The sequence below is a fragment of the Candoia aspera genome, chromosome 1 (genome assembly GCF_035149785.1).
Source record: "Candoia aspera isolate rCanAsp1 chromosome 1, rCanAsp1.hap2, whole genome shotgun sequence".
NCBI classification, from domain to species: Eukaryota; Metazoa; Chordata; class Lepidosauria; order Squamata; family Boidae; genus Candoia; species Candoia aspera.
Genome location: NC_086153.1, coordinates 9,422,362 through 9,442,797, shown reverse-complemented (window position 1 = coordinate 9,442,797; position 20,436 = coordinate 9,422,362). Strand labels below are relative to the sequence as shown.

Below are 20,436 nucleotides of genomic sequence, written 5' to 3'. Positions count from 1 at the left end.
AACAGTGTTTCTCAACCTCAGCAATTTTAAGACATGTGGATCTGAGTTCCCAGAATTCCCCCAGCCAGCCATGCTGGCTGGGGGAATTCTGGGAGTTGAAGTCCACAAGACTTAAAGTTGTTGAGGTTGAGGAACACTGCTCTAAAGAAATGACTGTTCTTCTTCATCAGACACTAGCAGAATTCTCCAATCGTTCTCCATGCACTACATTCAGCATCAGAGCTAGAACGCTGAAGAACCAGCTCCAATTTTTAACTGCTCCATATCCCAATAAATTCATTTGGAGCTTCTTTTGACAAGATGGGTATCACCTCCACACACTTGGCTGTTTTTCATGGAACAGCCTTTTCCATCTGATCCCATCCACCAAAGCAATCCACAACTGGACTGCAGTTCTTCACTGTCAAGGGGGGCAGTTGGCCACCCACCCCTTCATTCAAATTTGTTATAGCTGCCCAACTCCAGTGGGCTCCATATAGAATGGTGACTTTCCTGAACCAGATTATGGCTCTCCCGATCCCAGAAGGACCATCCTAGTTGCTTCCTTCAGCAGCTATCATGACTAGCGCATAGAGGTAGTTTGGCTGAGCCACTGGTCCCATGTGGGAGTCACCCTGGCAAAGAGGAAAGTTCTTGAATGTGTATAATTTGACACCCACCAATTTGTGAGGGAGGAAAGGAACAAATACACAGAAATGGCCATTCTCCCCTCACTTGCTACTATAATGAGGGCTGCGAAGTGGGCCTTCTCTTCTCTCAATCTTTCCTCTTTCCTCCCCATCTGTCTTCTTTATAAGTCACATCTCTTTAGATTGTAAGCCCAAAGACAGAGACAGATCATTATTTTGTAAGCTGTTCTGGCAGGCTTTTCAGCATGCAAAGTGCTTTTCAAATAAATTCCACATCACCTAAATAAATTGGGCACTGTCTGTCAGGAATATTATTGGCGCTTGACCCACAGATTCTTTTCCCATTTATTTAAATCTGAGAGCCCAAAGCAGCAAAAAGGAAGAAATACACTCTTGAAATTTCCATGGCATCTAACTCGGAAGCAAAATTTCAGCTTACAACACTTGAGTCAGCAAACAGTAGATATGAATGAAGCTAGTTTATTCACAGAATTAGACTGCAAGAAAAGAAATCTGATCACTTATATAGTTCTTAAATACTCACATTTAGGTTTATAGAAAGTATTCGTCTGTAGAAAATCAGAATTAACAAAATCTGATGCAGATACATTTTCCATGAACCACAACATTGGCTTTAAAAGTAAAGCAGAGTTCAGAAGTTTCTCAACAGGGATTTCAAAACATCCCTAAAAGACACATATTCAGCTTGGTTGGTTTTTCCCCCCTTTGGCATTACAAAAGACTTTGCTAATTGAATAGGATCCCCATTTTAAATAAACAATTTTCTCCACATCAACAACCCTGCAAGGTGGGTTGCACTGAGAGAGTGCGTATATGACAACATGGCATAAATGTTGCAGCCTTCAAAAACTGGATCCTTCTTGCTTTGATAAGATTAATGACTACCCATTATTTGGGTAGCCAACAATGCACAAGAAGAAAATATCAGCAAGCTGGAGGACAGCCCCCAAGACTTTAGGTGCTCAACACAAAACTTCAGGGTAAAAAAAAATTCTCAAGGCACTTCCCTCCACAGACATCCTGGCATATAAACTGGTATGCTCAGGCAATAAAACAGAGGAGGAGAGAGGAGAGGTGCAATCCTTTACACTGCTATAATTCCATTTATCTAATGTATGATGAATGTAAATCACCTGAGTCTGACGGGATCTTAGATATCCTCCCTGCTCAGTGCAGGATCCACTAGAGCTTCTCTCACAGATGACCATCCAGCCTCTGTCTGAAGATCTCCAGCGAAGGACAATTCACCACTTCATGTGGCAGCCTGTTCCACCGGCTGCAGCATACAGTCAGGAAGTTTCTCCTGACATTTCACCTGAACCTCCTTCCTTGTAGGTTTAACCCACTGATTCTGTCCTGTCTTGCGGGGCAATGAAGTCTACCCCTCTTCTATGTGGAAATCCCTCAAATATTTGCTCTGTTGTATTTCCACTACATACCACTATGCCAAATGGTTCAGGCTGATGGGGTGACCAGCTGTTAACCTCCCCCTGTTCCAGAGATGGATTTAGGGACAAAGTTTATTATGCAATTAGTTAAACAGGAATGAGTCTATACTTAAAGAATGAAGCAAGCCTGCATACACATACACTCAACAGGGTTAAAGAAATGGCTGCCATGTCTGAAAAAAGCGTTTGTTTGCATTTAAGTAGTAAAGCTCAACATTTTACACCAATTGCACAGCCATCCAAACAGGCACATCTGCCGGTCACTTTAAGCCTGGATGTTGGTCAACATCACGTCACCTTCTACCTCGAGCAGATTTATCTGATGCAGGTTATGCACGCGATGGTTATATTCAAACTGATGATGTCCGTTCACAGCCACCTTGAAACAGTGTGCTTCACACTGAATCCAGATCTATAAAGACAAAATGCACATTTGTGATAACTTTATTAGGACTCCACAATAGGACCCAGGTCTTTAAGTCTTTATTTTGTCTATCGACCTCACAAGATACCCATTTCCCAGAAACAAACCAGCAGTTTCACACAGAGGCAACTGAAAAATCTGACGATGTCATCAAAGTGACTAAATGATGGGTCTCCACAATAACTTCACACTTTGAAAGTAAATCTGACACAAAGTTTGACTCAAAGTGGAAACCAGTTTGAGATTTTCATCTGATACATGAATTGGCACCGCACCCAAAATTCGGATTTATCTTAGAATCATATTTCAATTTTACGAGAAACTTAAATCAGAATAAATACTTAGGAATATGGATGGAATGTATTACATTGCATTATATTATACTGTATTATTGATACACTGTATTATTGATACACTATATTATTAATAATGTACTGTATCTAGTTCAGGTTTAACAGCCATTTTAGTCTTTTCATGTGAATATCTTTATACTACTTACAACTAATTAATGCTATATTAGAAAGCTATAACCCCCATATAGTTTAAAATCCCTGGTTGGTTGCTTTGCATTATATTGTTTTATTATTTTTTCATATTCTTTCTGGTAGGTATCTATAGATTTTGCTTAAAGTGTCCAATGAAAACCAACAAAATAACTAAACAAGGCATGTGACACAAGCTCTGCCCCTCCCATACATGAATGTGATGTCATAATGCACGCACAACAGGGCATTCTTAGAAACAAAAATAAAACAGAGCTTGGCTTTATGGCAGGCTAACCTATTTTTAATTAAAGAAACTAGAAGATAGAGGAAGTAGGTGGTGAGGCAAAAGTTTGTGGGTGAACTAAGTTCACAGACCTCTTAATCTGATCTGAAGGATGACAGTATTGACCTATTCTATTATTTCTTTTAATGGGTTTATATCCCCTCCAATCATTGCCCTGCATTCATAAGTAGGATTAAAACAATAGAAAACAGTTGACAATACAACAAAATCAAGTACCCACTCACACACCAAGGACTAAGTAATTTCTTTAAATGAACACCCTACTGTAATAGGAACAGTTCTTGATATATCCATCCCCAAGTCTTCTTGGAACAGCCAGCACCTTCCCTAATTGAAAATCCCAGCAAAGTCATAGCTGTGCAGATCTTGGGGAGGTGGGCATGGGGGAGTGATTGTTATTCCAAAGAAAGGAGGCAGCAGCTGAGAAGGTCCACCTCCAAGGTCCCTTCTCATGGCATGTTCTAAGGAACCTTCTTTAATTGCCATGCTAGAGAAGGTTACAGATAAAATCAGAATAATGAAACATCAGAGGCAGGTTTTATATATTGTCTTAATTATAATAAACCTCAAAGAGAAGACATTTTACATAAAAATGGTTTGAATGTCCAGGAAAAGGTGTTAAAATAGGATTAATGAGGTCATTACGCAAGCCAAAATAAAAATTACAATAGGTTCCATTGACTCTATATCCTGATTTTTATAGGGATGCACTCGTTTGGAGAGCTAACTCCCTTATATTGTCCCCATAACATCTGGGAGGAGAAGACATTTAGCCCAGCCCTGCCACAAGCCCATCCATCTTTGAATAGTGAAGGATTTCAGTGTAAGGTGGAAGGTGAAAGGCTTCCTCACCTCTTATTTCAAAGCATCCTGGGGAGCAAGATACTTGAACTGTCGCTTGCAAATCCTGGTGAGCCATATCTAAGAGCCTCTGTTCAATTTGAGCATTAGCTGAGGAATAATTCAAACCTAATAGCCTTGGGGGTTTTAAAGGTGAAAAGCAGCACATTGCATTGCAGTGCAAATTTCAAAGGAGCGCTGTTGCACAGGCGAACAAGGAAACTGAGATTCACGCATTCGGCTAGCCTGATCAATGCAAATTTAAGTCAGTTCACGCAATCACTTGGAACAGCCAAACTGCCTCGACTTACGGTAAAGGGTTGGCCACACGACAAAGGCATCCCAACGGGCAGGTACCGTTCCTCTGAACCCCAGCACATGTTGAGGTTAGAGTTTCGAACAATTACATTCTCATCGAACCGTGGATTGAGATGGAAAGCGACATCGTTCCCCGCTTTCAGGTTGATGTGGAACCTACATAAAAAGACTCAAATATTGCACCTCGGAATAAACAGCAGACCCCAAAGCCAGAAATGACACAACGAAAATTCCAGCTTCTGAGGATATTATACTGCTGATTCAAAAGCCACAAACTGTTTTTCTCAAAGGGGAAGTCCCACGTGAATCTGCTGAGCAAGAATCTTTTTCAGAATAGATCCTCTTTTTTAGGATTTAATCAAGAGGCCTCCAGTTCCGGAAAAAATTATTACCCCATCATACTCCATCATGACTGGAGGGTGGTTAGTAGTGATTGTTGCTTTTTATTGGCACTTAAAAAAATTAATAAAAGCATAGCAAAGTTCATTTTATCTCTGTCAGTGCTTTTGGAATGGGTGTGTGTCCTTTCCTTTCGTTTTATTTCATAGAGCAAGGTGACACATCTGAACAATGACTGTCGGTGATGGAGAGGTGTTCATCCTGTCACCCAACTGGCTGTGTCCCTGGTCAGCCAACTTTGTTCCTGGAAGGAGTATTTAAGAAGTATCGCCAACTCACTCGAGTTATGTTGACGTTCCTTTGCAGTGTCCCTAATCCTCCATGTGGACGGAGATTCACTTTACATTCTGATGAATCTTGTAAGCTACCCAGAGGCATGGCAGTAAGATGGGTGGCCATATAAATTTAATAATAAATAAAATAAGTTTAATAATAAACCACAGCCATGCAACATTTTGGACTGAAAAGGAAAAGGTACTTCACAGGACCCGTCTACAACTTGTTACGGCTGTGGCATCTCTTCCAGGGGTCATGCAGTTGTTCTCCAAAGCTGCAGCATGATCCCAGAATAAAAATGCGTGTCATTTCAGGAGTTGCTGATAGGTGCAACGTGAGCGCCCTCGTGTGCTACAAAACACCATTTTCCCTTTGAATCCAAAGTGCTGAATAACTATGACTTAGGTAGAGTGACTGGGGATAACAATATATTTGGTAAGTATATTGTTATCCCCAGTCACTCTACCTATGTCATAATCAATTTGTTAGTCTTTAAGATGTCCCAAGAGTCTTTGTTGCGCATATGTACTTTATAGACATTTCAGCCTTATGCAAATGTTCTGATGGATGATGCCATTTGCATTTTACAGCTTTTTGGTCCTCACTATTTAAAAATATTCCCTCAATATGGGTGTGGTGTGAGTGTCCACAGAAGATATACTCTCTGCAGCTGGTGGAATGGACTTGAACTGCAGAATTAAATTCTGCAATATATCTATTAAGATATTCTGTTTGTTGTTCAAACAATCACCTGGAATTTAGAGTATTACAAGACAGTAATTTATAATGAATTACAATTAGCGCCCTGGGAGAGCGTTCAAGGACAAGATACAAAAATATTAGGCTGGTTCACGTATAATTTCAAACCAAACTAAATGTGCATGGTAATCCAAACGATGACATGCTCCATGCATACATAAAGACATTTGTATTTTTTCCTGTCTTCCTTCCAGATTTGCTATGTCAATTCTGAGGATGACTCCCCAAACCGTGGCTTGTTGGTTCAGATGCAGTACTGAACTAAGTGGCTCAAACTGTGGATTTTGATCCAGCTTCAAGCCCTGGATTCAAATCTTGGTTTAGCAGCTGTTTGCGAACCACAATTTGTCTCATGGTGAAGATTTGGATTTGACAACAAGCTATAATTTTCCATTTTTGGCACATCCCTACCTACCACCAATTGCCAAAACGCCATGGCCATTTTAGGTGGAAAAGAACAAAGGCATGTTTTCTTACTTGGAAAACACACAAAAACTATAGCCTAAGTTGAAAAACAGGCTTCATATAAGAAAACTCTAAGAGCCATCTCAAAACAAAACAAAACAAAACAAAATAATCTGTCCACTTTCCATTCACTCAAAGTCTTAAGCATTTTGCTCCATCATTTGAATGTCACCCACCCAACCATGCAGCCCAAAGCCATTAGTTCAAAAGTAATTCAGAATAAATGAGTTCAGAATAAAATCATGTGGAGGGGAGTTTCACCAAGAATATTTCCAGGTCTTTACCTGTGGGCAGAAGGGGACACCGAACCTGAGATTATTATCGATTTGGATGGGAAAAGTCCCCCATAGATGGTAGCTCGGTAAGGGAGAGGCTGTGGAGAGAACACACACGAACAGTATTAGATTTAATCTGCCTTTTTTTTTCTATTTTGCACCTTCAAGTTATCAGTCGGAGGTCAACATAGGCCAATTGCATACAGGCGCCCACTGGAGTGGGTGTGAAGAAAGTCAAAATGTCAGTTGCCACCACACAATTTAATAATAAATAAAATAAATTTAATAATACACTACAGCCATGCAACATTTTGGACTGAAAGGGAAAAGGTACTTCACAGGACCCGTCTACAACTTGTTAAGGCTGTGGCATCTCTTCCAGGGGTCATGCAGTTGTTCTCCAAAGCTGCAGCATGAACCCTGCCCCCTTTTAATGTGCATGATCATACATGATCACAAACATAAAAAGGGGGCAGTTTCTCTTGCCATGTTGACTGTTTTGACCTCCTCCCTTGGACAGCCTTGATCATCCATCTGAGCGTAGCCTTTGTCCCTAAAAAAGCACAGATGGTTCTTCCTGGTCACAGTCGTAAATGGTGTCCTCAGTGGATCCACTGCCCCTGCCAGCCGCTGGCATCTTTCCATTTTTGCCAGAGTGCCAAGGCCCTACCATGGTCCTCTGCTGACATCTTAGATTCCTTTTCAAAAGGTTTTCTGGCCCAAGCAGTTCAGGTTTCCCACAATGCCCAAGGAGCCTAGTTACACTGGATGCATTGTGGGAAATTCCAGCGATGCTCAAGTCCAGCTCCCAGCATGATTCCTTCCTATGGCAGCTCTTACTAGAGAATGAGCACCAGGTTCTTCTGGAGCCTGAGGGGACATGCATAACACTGCCCCCTCCAATATCTTCCCATAACAACATCACAATGAGGCAGGTGGACCTGAGAGAGAACAGCAAGCCCAGAGGCCCCCATGAGCTTTCATGGCAGACAGGAAGCTGAGTTCAGCACCCAACCGCCACTCCATATTGGCTCTCACACATGCTTAATCCTCAAGGCAGGTTAACAACCAATTGCGGACTTCCCATACCAGGCTCTGCCCACACTAACCAAACACGGGATGGCTGAGTGTGATGCCCTGATTCACATGACGTGCAAAGACGATGACTGGGTTCCCACTCTGAGCCAAAATCTGTCCTCCACCATTTTAAGGCTGGTCTAGTGTGTTGTGAGAACCCGGCCATCGGGGAAAGTGTGGAAGGCATTATGGAAGCTAATGTGGATATGCTTCTACTTAGGGGTGCGTTTTCCTTCAGGGAAACTGTGGCAGCAACTTCTAGGTCAGCCCCTAGCAGTGGCATCCACAGGAGAGGTCAAAAAAATCAACATGGCAAGTGACCCACATTGCCCTTTTTTACACATGTCATGACACACAAGAACAGAGCAGGGCTTCTCTCACATAGCTGTGGTTACCATATTGACTTTTTTGACCCCTTCCCAGACACCCCTGGCTCCTAGACAAAACTGGCTGACGCTGACCCTGAATATAAAAATAATCAAACAGGTTGGACCACCTGAGTGGATGGATGGACGTAGCCCATTTAGGAAATCCCACGGCTCTCGACTGCACAAGGAAGTCAAAGAACAGCCCAGGAGAAGTCAGTGGGGAGTCACTTTTGTACTTATGCCAACATGGGCAGTCCATAAAATCACCCAGAGTTGAGCCACAACATGCTCAGCCTTGTTCTTGGATGGGAGACCACTGGGCAGTCAAAGAAACATCCTGAGAGAAAACAAGGGCCCTCCACTTCCATATCATTGCCAATAAAAGAATACAGGAAGTCTTCACTTAACAACCATTTGTTTAGTGACAGTTCAGACTTACGACGGTGCTGAAAAAAACTGACTTACAACCAGTTCTCACACTTACGACCACTGCAGCATCGCCATGGTCACATGATCATGATTTGGGTGCTTGGCAACTGGTTCATATTTATGACCATTGCAGCATCCTGTGGTCATGTGATTGCCATTTTCAACCTTCCCAGCTGGCTTCTGGCAAGCAAAATCAATGGGGAACTGTGTGATTCACTGAATGACCACATGGTTTACTTAATGCCCATGGTGCTTCGCTTAACAACCGCCACAAAAAGATCATAAAATCAGGTCAGATTTGCTTAATGACTGCTTTGCTTAGCAACCAAAATTCCGGTCTCAGTTGTGGTTGTTACGTGAGGACTACCTGTATACACATGTCCATGTTGTCACTAGGAGTCCAATGTGGCTTGAGGTCATCTTTATCATTGACTATTGGGCACAAGTTGTAGGAGCGTGTTAGTCTTTGGTAGTCAAAGAACAAAAGGTATCCAGTAGTGTTGGACTAAATGACTTTGACTCTCACAATTCCCTGTTGGCCTGGAGCTGAAATGCTTCATAATTGGAGGGCATCTAATTAGGAGAAGATGACTTACATGCAATCGCATTGCTAATACGATACAAAACACTTACGTAAGTTTGTGGCTGGAAGCACTGCCCAACAGGATAAGCATTTGTCTATGAACAGAAACGATAGGCAGTCAGGATTTTACAGGAAAGTTTTATATTTGTTTAAAAATTCCCAATATATACATAAGCCAAACATTTGCCAGAAAGCTATAAAATCCAACAATTCCTTAAAGCAGGATTAATATTACCCAGCAGGCACATTTTTAATCCTGGTTTCTCCTCTCACTGCAAGAGTTAACTGCTTCTTTATGCCAGCTGCAAAACATCTGTCATCCCAATTACCCATAATGCCCTCTGACAACATTGCCTAGGAAATCTCAGTGGCAGCTCACAGTGGGCGCTAGTTTGGCCCAGCCAAGGAGCTCGTGACAGCTATTAGACCAATGTTTCTCAACCTCAGGAACTTTAAGACATGTGGACTTCAATTCCCAGAATTCCATGGCTGGCTGTGGAATTTTGGGAGTTGAAGTCCACACGTTTTAAAGCTCCTGTGGTTGAAAAACACTGTGTTAAACAGTGGACAGTGATGCTATTGTAGTCTTACTCTCAAATTCTTGGCAACTGTCCCCAAGCATTTCCCAGCAGCCCATTCTGCTTTGTTTTGCATTCCGCATATTTCATTTATGTAATCGTTGACTTTGATTAAACAGCCTTCGCAGGTTTCATGACGATGGAAAATCTGCCAGACCTGCTTGAGCAGCAGTAAATTGGGAGAAACACATAAGAGTCTGGTACAACCCATAAAGACGCCTTCTGCATCATGATGTCATCGCACAACCAATGTCCTTGGTGTCAACTGTGCAGTGGCATCACAACATTGCTCATCTCCACTCTCCTTATGACATCTATGAAGGAATGCATGGATCCCCACACCGTGGGCTGGAATTCATCTTGCAGCCCTCAGCTCTCCGAAGCAAAACTCAGCTTTCATCTGTCCCTACCAATGTTTAGGAATGGAACCTTCCCTTTCCCATCTCCCTGTTTCCCAAAACATTGCTCAGTGTGGTGGAGTCCTGAAGAGTAAGGACCGTACCACTTCTGTCTGCAGGTAGGAGGTGCAATGATTGAATATGACTTCTCGAAGCAAATTCCAACAATAATAATACACATAAAGGTCAATGTCTACGGCCTATCCTATGGAATTATTTAACCTGCAGGATGAGGGGTAGGGTCTATGTAACTATCTCAGAACTAGATCAGGCCAAATACATTCAAGTTAATCTAGATTATTCTATTTTTTATTTGTTTGCTTGTTAGATTTATATCCCACCTTTCCTTCAGGAGCTTAAGGCATCTTACACAGCATTCCCTCCCACTAAGTATGTTCTACAACAACCCTGTGGGGTAGATTGGTCTGACAAACAACAGACGGCTCTATGTCCCTCATATCTGAACCCAGGATTTCCCTCGTCTAACATCTTAACCACTTCAGAACACTGGCTAATACTAATCCAACTAGAATGGTTCTCTAATTCCTTCTTCATAGTCCAAGAACAATTACAGCTGGGGAGAACAGAGGAGAAATTTCCATAGATTTTTTTTTTAAAGGACTGTATGACATACCTGTGAGACGGTTGGGAAAATCGGATGGGGGCAAACTGGATAGGTCTGGGAAAAAAAACGAAAACTGAATAAGCAAACATCAGAATGGAAGAGCTACCTCCAGATCTGTGTTTCTCAATCTCGGCAACTTTAAGATGTGGACGTCAACTCCCAGAATTCCCCAGCCAGTGAGAAACACTGCTTAGATGGTAATTACAATACAAAAATGTGGTGCTTTCTGACATCCTGTCATTTGATCCTCACAACAACCCTGTGAAGTGGGCTGGGCTGAGAGAGTGACTGACCCAAATTCACACAGTGGATTTCCATGGTTGAGGATGGACATGAACCTGTTTTTTCCAGCCCTGGTCCAACACCTTAATTCAGTGCTTCTCAACCTCAGGAACTTTAAGACGTGTGGACTTCAACTCCCAGAATTCCCCAGCCAGGTTGAGGAACACTGCTCTAAAGAAATGCCTGTCCCTCTTCATTAGACACTAGCAGAATTCTCCAACTGTTCTCTGCAGCTTCTTTACGTGTTTCCTTGTCGAGGTACATATTGGTGCAGTTTTGAAATCCCTCTATAAGTAAAAGGAAGGTGAATTTCTGCTTTTATGCCCAAGCTAAACTTGGCGTAAAGAGGACTGATTCTGCACCTATAGAATATCTCAGATACCCTTGTGGCTAATTTTCCCTGTTCCTATTGCAGTAGGAAAAGTGGTTGTAATAAGGGACAATCAACAATTGATGATAACAGGGGAGGGGGTTAAAAAAACACTTCCATCTCTACTGGTGTATGCCGAGCCCTACCGACAGGGATAGAAAAGCTGTGGTACCCCACCCTAGATAATGCTGAAATACAATCCACCTAAATCCCTACCTTGCCAAAAGGTGTGATGTATTTTACCTCATTTGCATGAGCGTCCTTTACAATACATCTCTTGCCCCCAACCCCTAAAACTATAAATATGGCTCCTGGCCACCAATTCATTAAAAAAAATAGGGAGAACAACTTTAACTCCACACTTGATGCTTTGAAACCCTGATTCAAATATTTGGAAACAAAAACTTGCTAAACTTCGAAAGATGGATGGGTACGATGGGTGGGTGGGTTGACGGGTTTTTATATTGTGGATGTTAATTTTGTAAGCCGCCCAGAGTCACTGTGTGTGAGTTGGGTGGCCATATAAATGTGTTAAATAGATAAATAAGTAAATGCCCCTGATCCTGTCAGAGCATCCAATCAAGATGGCAGCTATTGCTATGCAATCAAAGGTATCTCTCTATTGATGTGCGTCATGCCAGTGACACACATCAGGAAGGGATGGGGCTTAATCACTGGGTTGGGGCCACCATTATGAGTTTTTTGATCTTTACCCCAGACCACTCTGAAAACTGTCAGAAAATATTTGCATTTTTCAAAGGCTGGAAGGAAAGAAGAAGGCATGTATTTCTCCCTTCTAAATTCTCCACACATTCAAACCCCAAAAAAGTAAGTGTACCCATTTCTTTATCAGAGAAATGCAGGAGAGGTGTTTTATAAATAAAATGAATAAATGAAACACGTACCGTAGGGCCTTGGAAGCTAATGGACACCACCTCCAGTTCCCCTGAGATTCCAATGGTATCCACCCGGGAAAGAGGGATCCTGTGCTTGAATTCCAAATATTGCCTTCCGTCTACGAGAACCTGACAAATGCAGAAGAAAAGATAGCAACTTGTCACATCAAACCACAACAAGTACAACAACAGTGATGGAACAGTCATTGAGTCCACCCCGCAGGCAAACCCTGGCTGGTGGGTTACGAATAAGGCACAACTGGGAAGTCACAAACCAAGGTTTAAAAATGGCAAGGACTAGATTCACATAAAATACTTAAATCAAACCAAGATTAATTGCGTTGGGTGAATTCGTCGGACTTGGGAGAATGCATGGACCACTCAAACATAACTCGGTAAGACAAGGTCAAAAGACAGTGTGATCAAAGGTCCACCGGTTTATGTGTGCATTGATGGGGCCCATTTCACACGAGAGAGCAGTTTTGCACTCAGCAGGGGAAATCTTGTGAAATTTTGTATTTGACACATTTTGAAAAGGGCTTTTCCATGGATACAAGGCAAAATCTGCAACCAAGCCAAGTGCGTTTTTAAAAAGGATGATGATTATAACCCATAAGGTGAACTTATCATCTTAGTACCACATAGGAGGTGATGTTCACAAGAAATCGGATCTCAAAAGGATGGCCTTTGCGGAAGACCATGTCATATTTCCTTTCTTCCTGCTGCCAGCCCCCTTTTTCATGTGAATTGCACACAGTGCAGTTCTCATCAAAACGGACGTTGAAATGGAAAGCGACATCCGATCTGGGCATTTGGCAACTGCCACACTGAAAGTCAACCTGGAATCTGCAGAGAGTGAGAAAGAGAAATCATATGGATGAGGGTCATCCGCTATTAGGATAAATAGGAGAAACATCATGGAAGAAGGCAAACCACTTAAAAATCATTTCATTCATTCATTCATTCATTCCACTATACCAGTGTTTCTGAAACTTGGCAAATTTAAGATGGGTGGACTTCAACTCCCAGAATCCCCCACCCAGCATGGCTGGCTGGGGAATCCTGGGAGTAGAAGTCCACCCATCTTAAGGTTGCCAAGTTTCAGAAACACTGCCCTACATGAATGGCTTGACACAGGCTGAATTTACTCTGGGTTTTTGATATATATACCATGCATTCCTGTTGAAACAGAAACCCACAAAAATGGGTGCTGAGTATCTAATCTGACCCAGACTGGGGTACCTTTCATATTTCCATCATGTCCATGAAGGAGGGAGATGCTCCTCTTTTAATTTTTAGGATTTTCAAACTGGTTTAGTTGAAAGACACCCAGCGTTATTCTATATAGAACTATATAGTTCTATGCTTTACAATCAGAATGCATTGGGAATGGGTTGCTTAAAAAGTGTGCGTGTGTGTGTGATAAATTAAGAGTAAAGGCTCAAACCGACCAGCAACTTGTATGTTTATTTGCAAAGCCTCAAATCTGTCTGAAAAGCATCAGTTCTTCTCAGAACTCATTCCCATCAGTGCCTGGGAGGTAGATCATGGTTACACAATATAGACTGAAAAGTGCTTAGCGCCTTGTTCGGAGATGGATTTTTTTCAGGTTGTGCTTTCACAAGTTCCATGGCAGCCCAGATATTTTGAAAAGTGATTTGGATTTCGTGGGGAACTGGTTACAATCCTTTTATCCCCCACCTGGATGACTCACCTTCTGCAGGACTTCAAAACAGTTCCGGAGACCAATATTGTCATCCCATCTTTGAGGCCACCATAAATTGGACCAGTAAAAGGAAGAGTCTAACCAGAATTTAAAAGAAAAAAAAGTATCAGTTAAATGCTGAAGCTGCCGCATGCCAAAGCCATATTAATTTAACTTCCTGAGTTGCTCAACCGATTGATATTTCCGTCATGGATAAATGCTTGGGAACTATGATGGCATCTTTGCCAAAAAAAAAAAAACGGCTTTAGAGCAGTGTTTCTCAATCTCAGAGCCTTTAAGATGTGTGGACTTCAACACTGCTTTAAAATCTTTCCTATGGAGCTTTCAAAGTTTCATGCAAGGCCTCAGTGAGCGTTTAAAGCTGCAGCTTTAAAACTTTCCCAAATGTGTGGCACCCCCTGGATGTTCTGGGACTGCAACTCCAAAATGTTCAGCAATTCTAGTTGGACCATCTGAGCATAACAGCCTTAGGATAACCAGGCAATGCCAGCTCAGGGAAAGCGGAGCTAGAACTCCCTTCATTCCTCACTTGACTGACACATCAGCCAGCAAATCACATACTGATTAAGGAGGCTGATCTGTTCCTTCCCAACCCACACATCAGTGCCAACCCTCCAGCATCCAGTGCAGTGTTTTTCAAACTGGGCAACTTTAAGATGTGTGGACTTCAGCTCCCAGAATTCCCCCACCCATCACTTTTCTTTACTTGCCTTGCATTAAAACAATATAAATAGCCCCTTGTTTTATTGAATTACTGTATTGCCCTCATTTCACTACTGCTGGAATGCAAAGATTTTAACTCAGCTATCAGGCTGTACCCATCTTGCCAGTTACCATCATCCTGTAGTATTAGATCCTTCTAATTGTTTGAATGTTGGGTTGAAGCAGAGAGAGTGCATCAGCACAGAGCAGTGTTTCTCAACCTCAGCAACTTCAAGACTTCAGCTCCCAGAATTCCCCAGCCAGCCATGCTTACTGGGGAATTCTGGGAGTTGAAGTCCACACATCTTCAAGCTGCCAAGATTGAGAAACACTGGCACAGGGGAACGATGTACGCTGATCGTCCCTGCTACATCCTGTGCCTGTGAGTTCCACAGGTTGAGAAGAAACTGTATAAAGAAACCCTTCCCTAGGCAGAGAAGAAATGATTTACGATCACTTGGGAGGCTTCTCTGTCACATTAACCTCAACACTGAAGGTGGCACATTCAACAATTTGCTTTATCATTATGCAGCCATCTTGTAGGCGCAGAGATGGTGCCAAGGGGGAACCATGTTTGTTGTGCCCAAACAAATGAACCGTAGTACATTCATACAATATCCACAGAGAATGGCTTGACCCCAATCTTTACCCAGGCACATTTCAGCTTCATCTGGCATCTGGTGCCAAGTGGGCCAAATCAGATCTGGTGACCCTTCAGCGATGTCAAGTATTGCCAAATGAAAAATAACTTGCAGCGAGTCATCTGCTGCCTTGTTTCAGACACCAACAGCTGCCTTCAGAGGCGACCACTTCACAATGCCTCGTGGCAGAGCTGGCCCTTTGCCCCCCCCCCCCCCGCTACACTCTATTTAAGCAGAGCGAGAAAAAGCAAATCAGCCAGCTTGCAAGCAGCACTCAGGGGAGGGGGGGCAGTGACAGGGTGCAGTCCAATGGGGGAACAAGATCAGGCACACAGATCTTCCCACTGCCTTACCGTTAACCACATGCTGTTTTTGCAAGCTCTCAAAAGATGTACATCTTTGGCTTATTTCGGCTTTCTTATTTTTATGCTGGAAGTGCTGGGAGGGAGCACCATTTCCTGCGTCTGTGAACTTCCCTGCGCTCGGAACACCACCGATTTCCGCTAAATCACTTGGACTGTGAAACTGCTCCACCCCATTCCCTCCCCGTCACTCCTGGCCTGCAGCTGCCGCTCTGCAAAAAAGCTGGAAATTCCCCTCTCTTTCCAGGAGTGCCTGCTAGACAAATCTTTCCAGAAATGGTCAAGCTGCATGGAAGGGACAATAAAAATTATGCCAAGTCTGATCCTGGTCCATCAAGTTCAGAGTTGTCTATGCTGATGATAGATGCATTCCAGGGTGCGCCAGGGAACTAATCTTGACCAGCATCATTCACAGACTCGCTGCTAGAGAGCTTCAGAATTAAATGAGGTTGATATTTTCCAGCCTTGGCCTCAGGTGCATTTCCTCCCTTCCTCCCCTCCCCACCCCTCCTTTCAGCTGACAACAGACTTTGTTCTCAGAGGGGATCTCTCCATGGGTACCTGCAGGAATATTTCCAAGGGCCGGGTGCAAAGCTGAAAGGCTGGAGTTGATTGAGGGCACGCTGCTACAATGGCGTACATTTTTCTTGTGGGTTGGATTTGCAGGGAACGGGCACCACTTTTCATAAATTGGACATTTTCAAGTGTTCTGGTCAGGAAAAACCGTAGAAGCTGGCCCACCTAGTTCAGCGACATCTATGCTGATGATAGATGCTCTCCAGGGTTTCCAGCAGGAGCTTTCCACAGTTCACCCAGGAGAAACCAGAAATTAAGTGTGATATTTTCTGCACGCAAAGCAGAGGCTAAATCCTGGTGCTCCACTGGCTCCTGGTGACAGTAGCAATACTCCAGTATTAGCAGTAGCAAGGGATGAGCAGAGTTTGGAATTCATCTAATTTTTACTTTCTTATCAGCCACTTCTTCATGGGTTAAAAGAGCAGAATGCCTACAGTCCTTGTTTTATATATAAGCTTGCAGGACTTGATTAGTAACTTGCCCTGTTCTCCAGTTCATTTAAGCATCTGTTATCAAAATAATTGGCGTATGGCCTCATATTTAACCAACCTAAGTCACAGTACTTATCAGATTTCTTCTGCAAAGGTGCAGTTAAATGGCTTGCCATCACAGCTCCTGATAGCCAGATTCCAGGTCATTCAACGGCTCTGTCCTTGTATGAACTCAACAGTAGAGTTGGTGGAGCGCATACTTTTGGTTTGTGGATTGAATTCTGAACTGGGACCAACCAAGCCCCTGGTGCCATTAAATCTGGACAGACAGTCCAGAGGGATCCCAAATTCAATAGCAGACATCCTTTTTAAAAATTAAAAACATAACTATATCAGGAGTATCTTTCGCTGCCTTCGCCTCTTGTCCTTCTAAGGGCTCTCTGGAGAAGCAAGAAAAGGACTCATTTTTGCAAGGCAGAGAAAATGCAAGAATCTGTTTTTTAAGCTTGCATGTCCTGCAAATCCAGCTGGCCATATTTCCTTGAGACAAAAACGGGACTTTGGGATGGCAAAACGGGACGGGGTTAAACTTATGTAGTAATCCGTATTCATAAAAAAGTAAGACGATAAAAAAAGTTTTTAAGAGTTTTTAAGATCCATTTGCTGGTCCTTAAACAGATTACTGTTTATATAAAAAGAGTTTTGTTTTCATTAAAATGAAAGGGTTTTATTACAACATGAAAATATTGAATTATTCTTCAGTGACAGAACTCATACAAACATTTAGGGAGACGTAGAGGGGGACTGTATGGCTTTCATGTTCACCATCACATCTCATGAACAAACCAATATTTTTAACTGAAGCCAGAGTATTTTCAGCCTCTGTATGTTTCTAGCTACGCAGCTGTTGGTTGATGTCACTTCTAGCTCCATAAACAATGGAAAAATGGATATTACAATGTTGGCATACCACTTTTATTCCACCACTGCAGAGTTTGTCCAGTTTAATAAATTTGAATTCCTTCTGGAGATCATCATTAAAACTGCAGGTTCACCTCTTTGTCTTTGGCATTGCAAGGGTAGACTTCAAGCTATAAAAAAAATGAGTCCAGTCCACGCTAGGTACTAGGCAGGCACTAGGACCCACACGGAAGCCAGCAGGTTCAGGCAAATCAGATATGTTCCCTTCCTATAAGAAATTTCTCTTCCTGAGAAGGGACATGTGCCTGAAAGGAACTGAAAGAGAAACCACTGGGATCATGTGGATCATGGGTATCATGTGCTCACAGGGGAAGGATGTGACTTTGTGCAATAATGATGCTGTGGCAGTTTGCCAGGGATGATGCCGTCTGCAACTGTGATTGCTTGCTTGCTTGATATGATTTGATGTGATGTGATTTATATGGCCGCCCATCTTAAAACACAACTCTGGGTGGCTCACCACAGCAATAAAACCCAGAACTATAAAAACCATAAAATCGTAAACTTACACTTTCAGAACCCATCCTTTTTGTTGTATCTGTACTTCAAACGCTTCAATAAAACAGTTTTTGAAAGATCATGGACGTGTGTTACATTCACACAGCTGTATGCAGGTGTTTGGTGTGAAAGTGTGTTATGTTGTATGGGTTGGGGAAGAAGGAGGCAGAAGCTGCCAGAGAGGGGAAACTGAAAGGAAAGAAATTAGTGGTGGAGCTCCTGAGAAGATGTTATTTTTGTACCCTCAAGATGGCATCTTGGTTAAGGCCTCTAACCCAGTGTTTCTCAACCTCAGCTACTTTAAGATGTGTGGACTTCCACTCCCAGAATTCCCCAGCCAGCATGGGGAAGATTTTTAAAAAATAAGTAAAGCATTCTTGAAATAGTATTTTTCTTAAAGTACATTCCTTAAGACAGCGTTTCTCAACCTCAGCAACTTTAAGATGTGTGGACTTCCACTCCTAGAATTCCCCAGCCAGCTGGCTGGGGAATTCTGGGAGTAGAAGTCCACACATTTTAACCTTGCTGAGGTTGAGAAACACTGGCCTAGCATAACATACTGTGGATGCCCAACCAGAATTTTATTTTGTTACTTTGTTTGGTTTATTTAGTATTCAAGTTGAATGAATCGTTACTTTTATTTATTCATTCATTAAAATACATGTCCCACCCTTTACAAACAGACTTTTCACAGCGTGCTGGATAGTGCCAGCAAAGATCTAGCAGCTCCACTCGTACAAAAGAGGAAGAACCACTGTTCAAGGCACTATGCGAACTCAGAAAATGAGTGTCACTGGGTAATTTGATTTTTGTTCCTATATTGGTAGCTTAACATGGTTTGGATGATTATTTTTTACTGTGTTCCTCGGGTTTTAAAGTATTGTTTATTGGCTAGAGACAGTGACAGGTGGATTATACACTCAGTAAATAAAAGAACACATAAAAATAAATAACGGGTGAACTGTGTGGTAGAAAGACAGGTAACCTGGCCTTAAGAGAGGTAGCTAAATCACGGCTCTGTCTACCTTGAAGCGCACCAGGGGAACAGCCCGCCACAAGATACTGAACTATAGGATGCATTGCGGGATAAAAAGTGGGGGGGGAACCTCTTTCCGTCTCTCTTTCCATCCCTTTTTAAACCCACCCAACTTACCTGTCTGAAACAAAGCGACTGGAAGGCCATTTTGGCCAGCTGAGACCGAAATCCGAGGAGGAAGGGGAGTCTCCGTCAAGTTTCCCCAGTTTGCCCCGCCGCAAGCGAAAGGAAGCGCTCGCAGACCGGACGCCGCGCTCGAGTGGCGTGGAGCCCAGCCGCGAAGGGGGCTAAAAGAAAGGGGGCGGGGCCTGCCTGGAGATGGGGGGCGGGGGAGGAGATAAGTCGCGGGGGAGGCAACAGAGGAGCTCGGTGCAGTTCCTGAGTTGGGGGGTGAAGAAGACGCAGAAGCTGCAGGTTCCTTCCCTAAAAAGGATGAAGTGGCTTAAAAGTGACCGGGGGATGCTGGTCACGCGACTGGTTGACTCCATTCCCCTGATCCCCTGGGTTCCCACGACCCCTCAATTTCCCACCCGCTCTAGTTCTTTCCGATCCCTCGTCTCGGAGATGGCTTGAGGAGAGGGTATGAGTCAACGTAAGGAAGAATTGCAACACGCCAGTATAGTAATACCCATAATCGGTGTCGTGAGACCACGCTGGCGATACTGCGGGTGTTCACAACCAGGGGGACGAACGCGCAGTTCATCGCCCTGCTTTTCCGAATTCAGCCAATGGGCGGGGGGAGGGGGTCAACTAACCATCTTTACCCCAAGAGGGGTGGGTTTCGCTGTCTTTGCGCTCCTCTGCTGTGTGATTCCAGACAAATGGGGCTTATTCATATTAAAAGAGATCGTGGCTTAGCATGACTATCGGTAGGAGAGATTCAAGGCCCTTGGGAAGCAGAAGAATGGAGAAAATACTCAGTTCTCCTTACAACTTCTGAGAAAGTGTATGAATAAGACTTCCCCAGCATGATCACAAGAGATAAACTACGTTCTCCATCATCCTTAGCCTGGGGAGGTTGCTATGAAGCCAGCACAACTGGAACATGCTTATTTCTCTTTTCTCAGTTTGCATTAGAAAGCCAACCTTCTGCTACAGAGATGTCAGCAAGTTCTTTCAACAAACTATAGCAGATACAGTTGTAACTTCCTGTAAATTAAAGTTAACGTTTGGCCTAAATCAGAAACTACCGAGTCATCATATGAAATGGCGTGTGACCCGAGGTCAACGTTTT

The 20,436-nt window shown here is 43.0% G+C and overlaps 1 protein-coding gene across 2 annotated transcripts; it reads right to left on the bottom strand.

The window, feature by feature from the left end:
* Positions 1-1,093: 1,093 nt before the first annotated feature.
* On the bottom strand, positions 1,094-19,447 carry LGALS9 (galectin 9). Of its 2 annotated transcripts, none has more exons than XM_063297211.1 (9): positions 19,320-19,447; positions 13,964-14,052; positions 12,888-13,095; positions 12,259-12,378; positions 10,711-10,755; positions 9,151-9,195; positions 6,653-6,741; positions 4,463-4,625; positions 1,094-2,510 (listed from the first exon to the last, which is right to left on the bottom strand). In XM_063297211.1, exons 1-9 carry the CDS (start codon positions 19,347-19,349, stop codon positions 2,364-2,366), a joined length of 936 nt encoding a protein of 311 aa, XP_063153281.1. In that variant the 5' UTR covers positions 19,350-19,447; the 3' UTR covers positions 1,094-2,363. The 2 variants fall into 2 exon arrangements, with proteins under 2 accessions (XP_063153281.1, XP_063153288.1); XM_063297218.1 differs by lacking the exon at positions 19,320-19,447 and adding an exon at positions 15,672-15,811.
* Positions 19,448-20,436: the final 989 nt, after the last annotated feature.

Coding starts and splice junctions, on each gene's coding strand:
- LGALS9 (XM_063297211.1), bottom strand. CDS start 19,349: ATGGCCTTCCAGTCGCTTTGTTTCAGACAG. Junction 10,756..12,258: donor TTAGCTTCCAAGGCCCTACG/GTACGTGTTTCA, acceptor TTTTTTTCCCAG/ACCTATCCAGTTTGCCCCCA. Junction 9,196..10,710: donor TTTTCCCAACCGTCTCACAG/GTATGTCATACA, acceptor TTCTGTTCATAG/ACAAATGCTTATCCTGTTGG.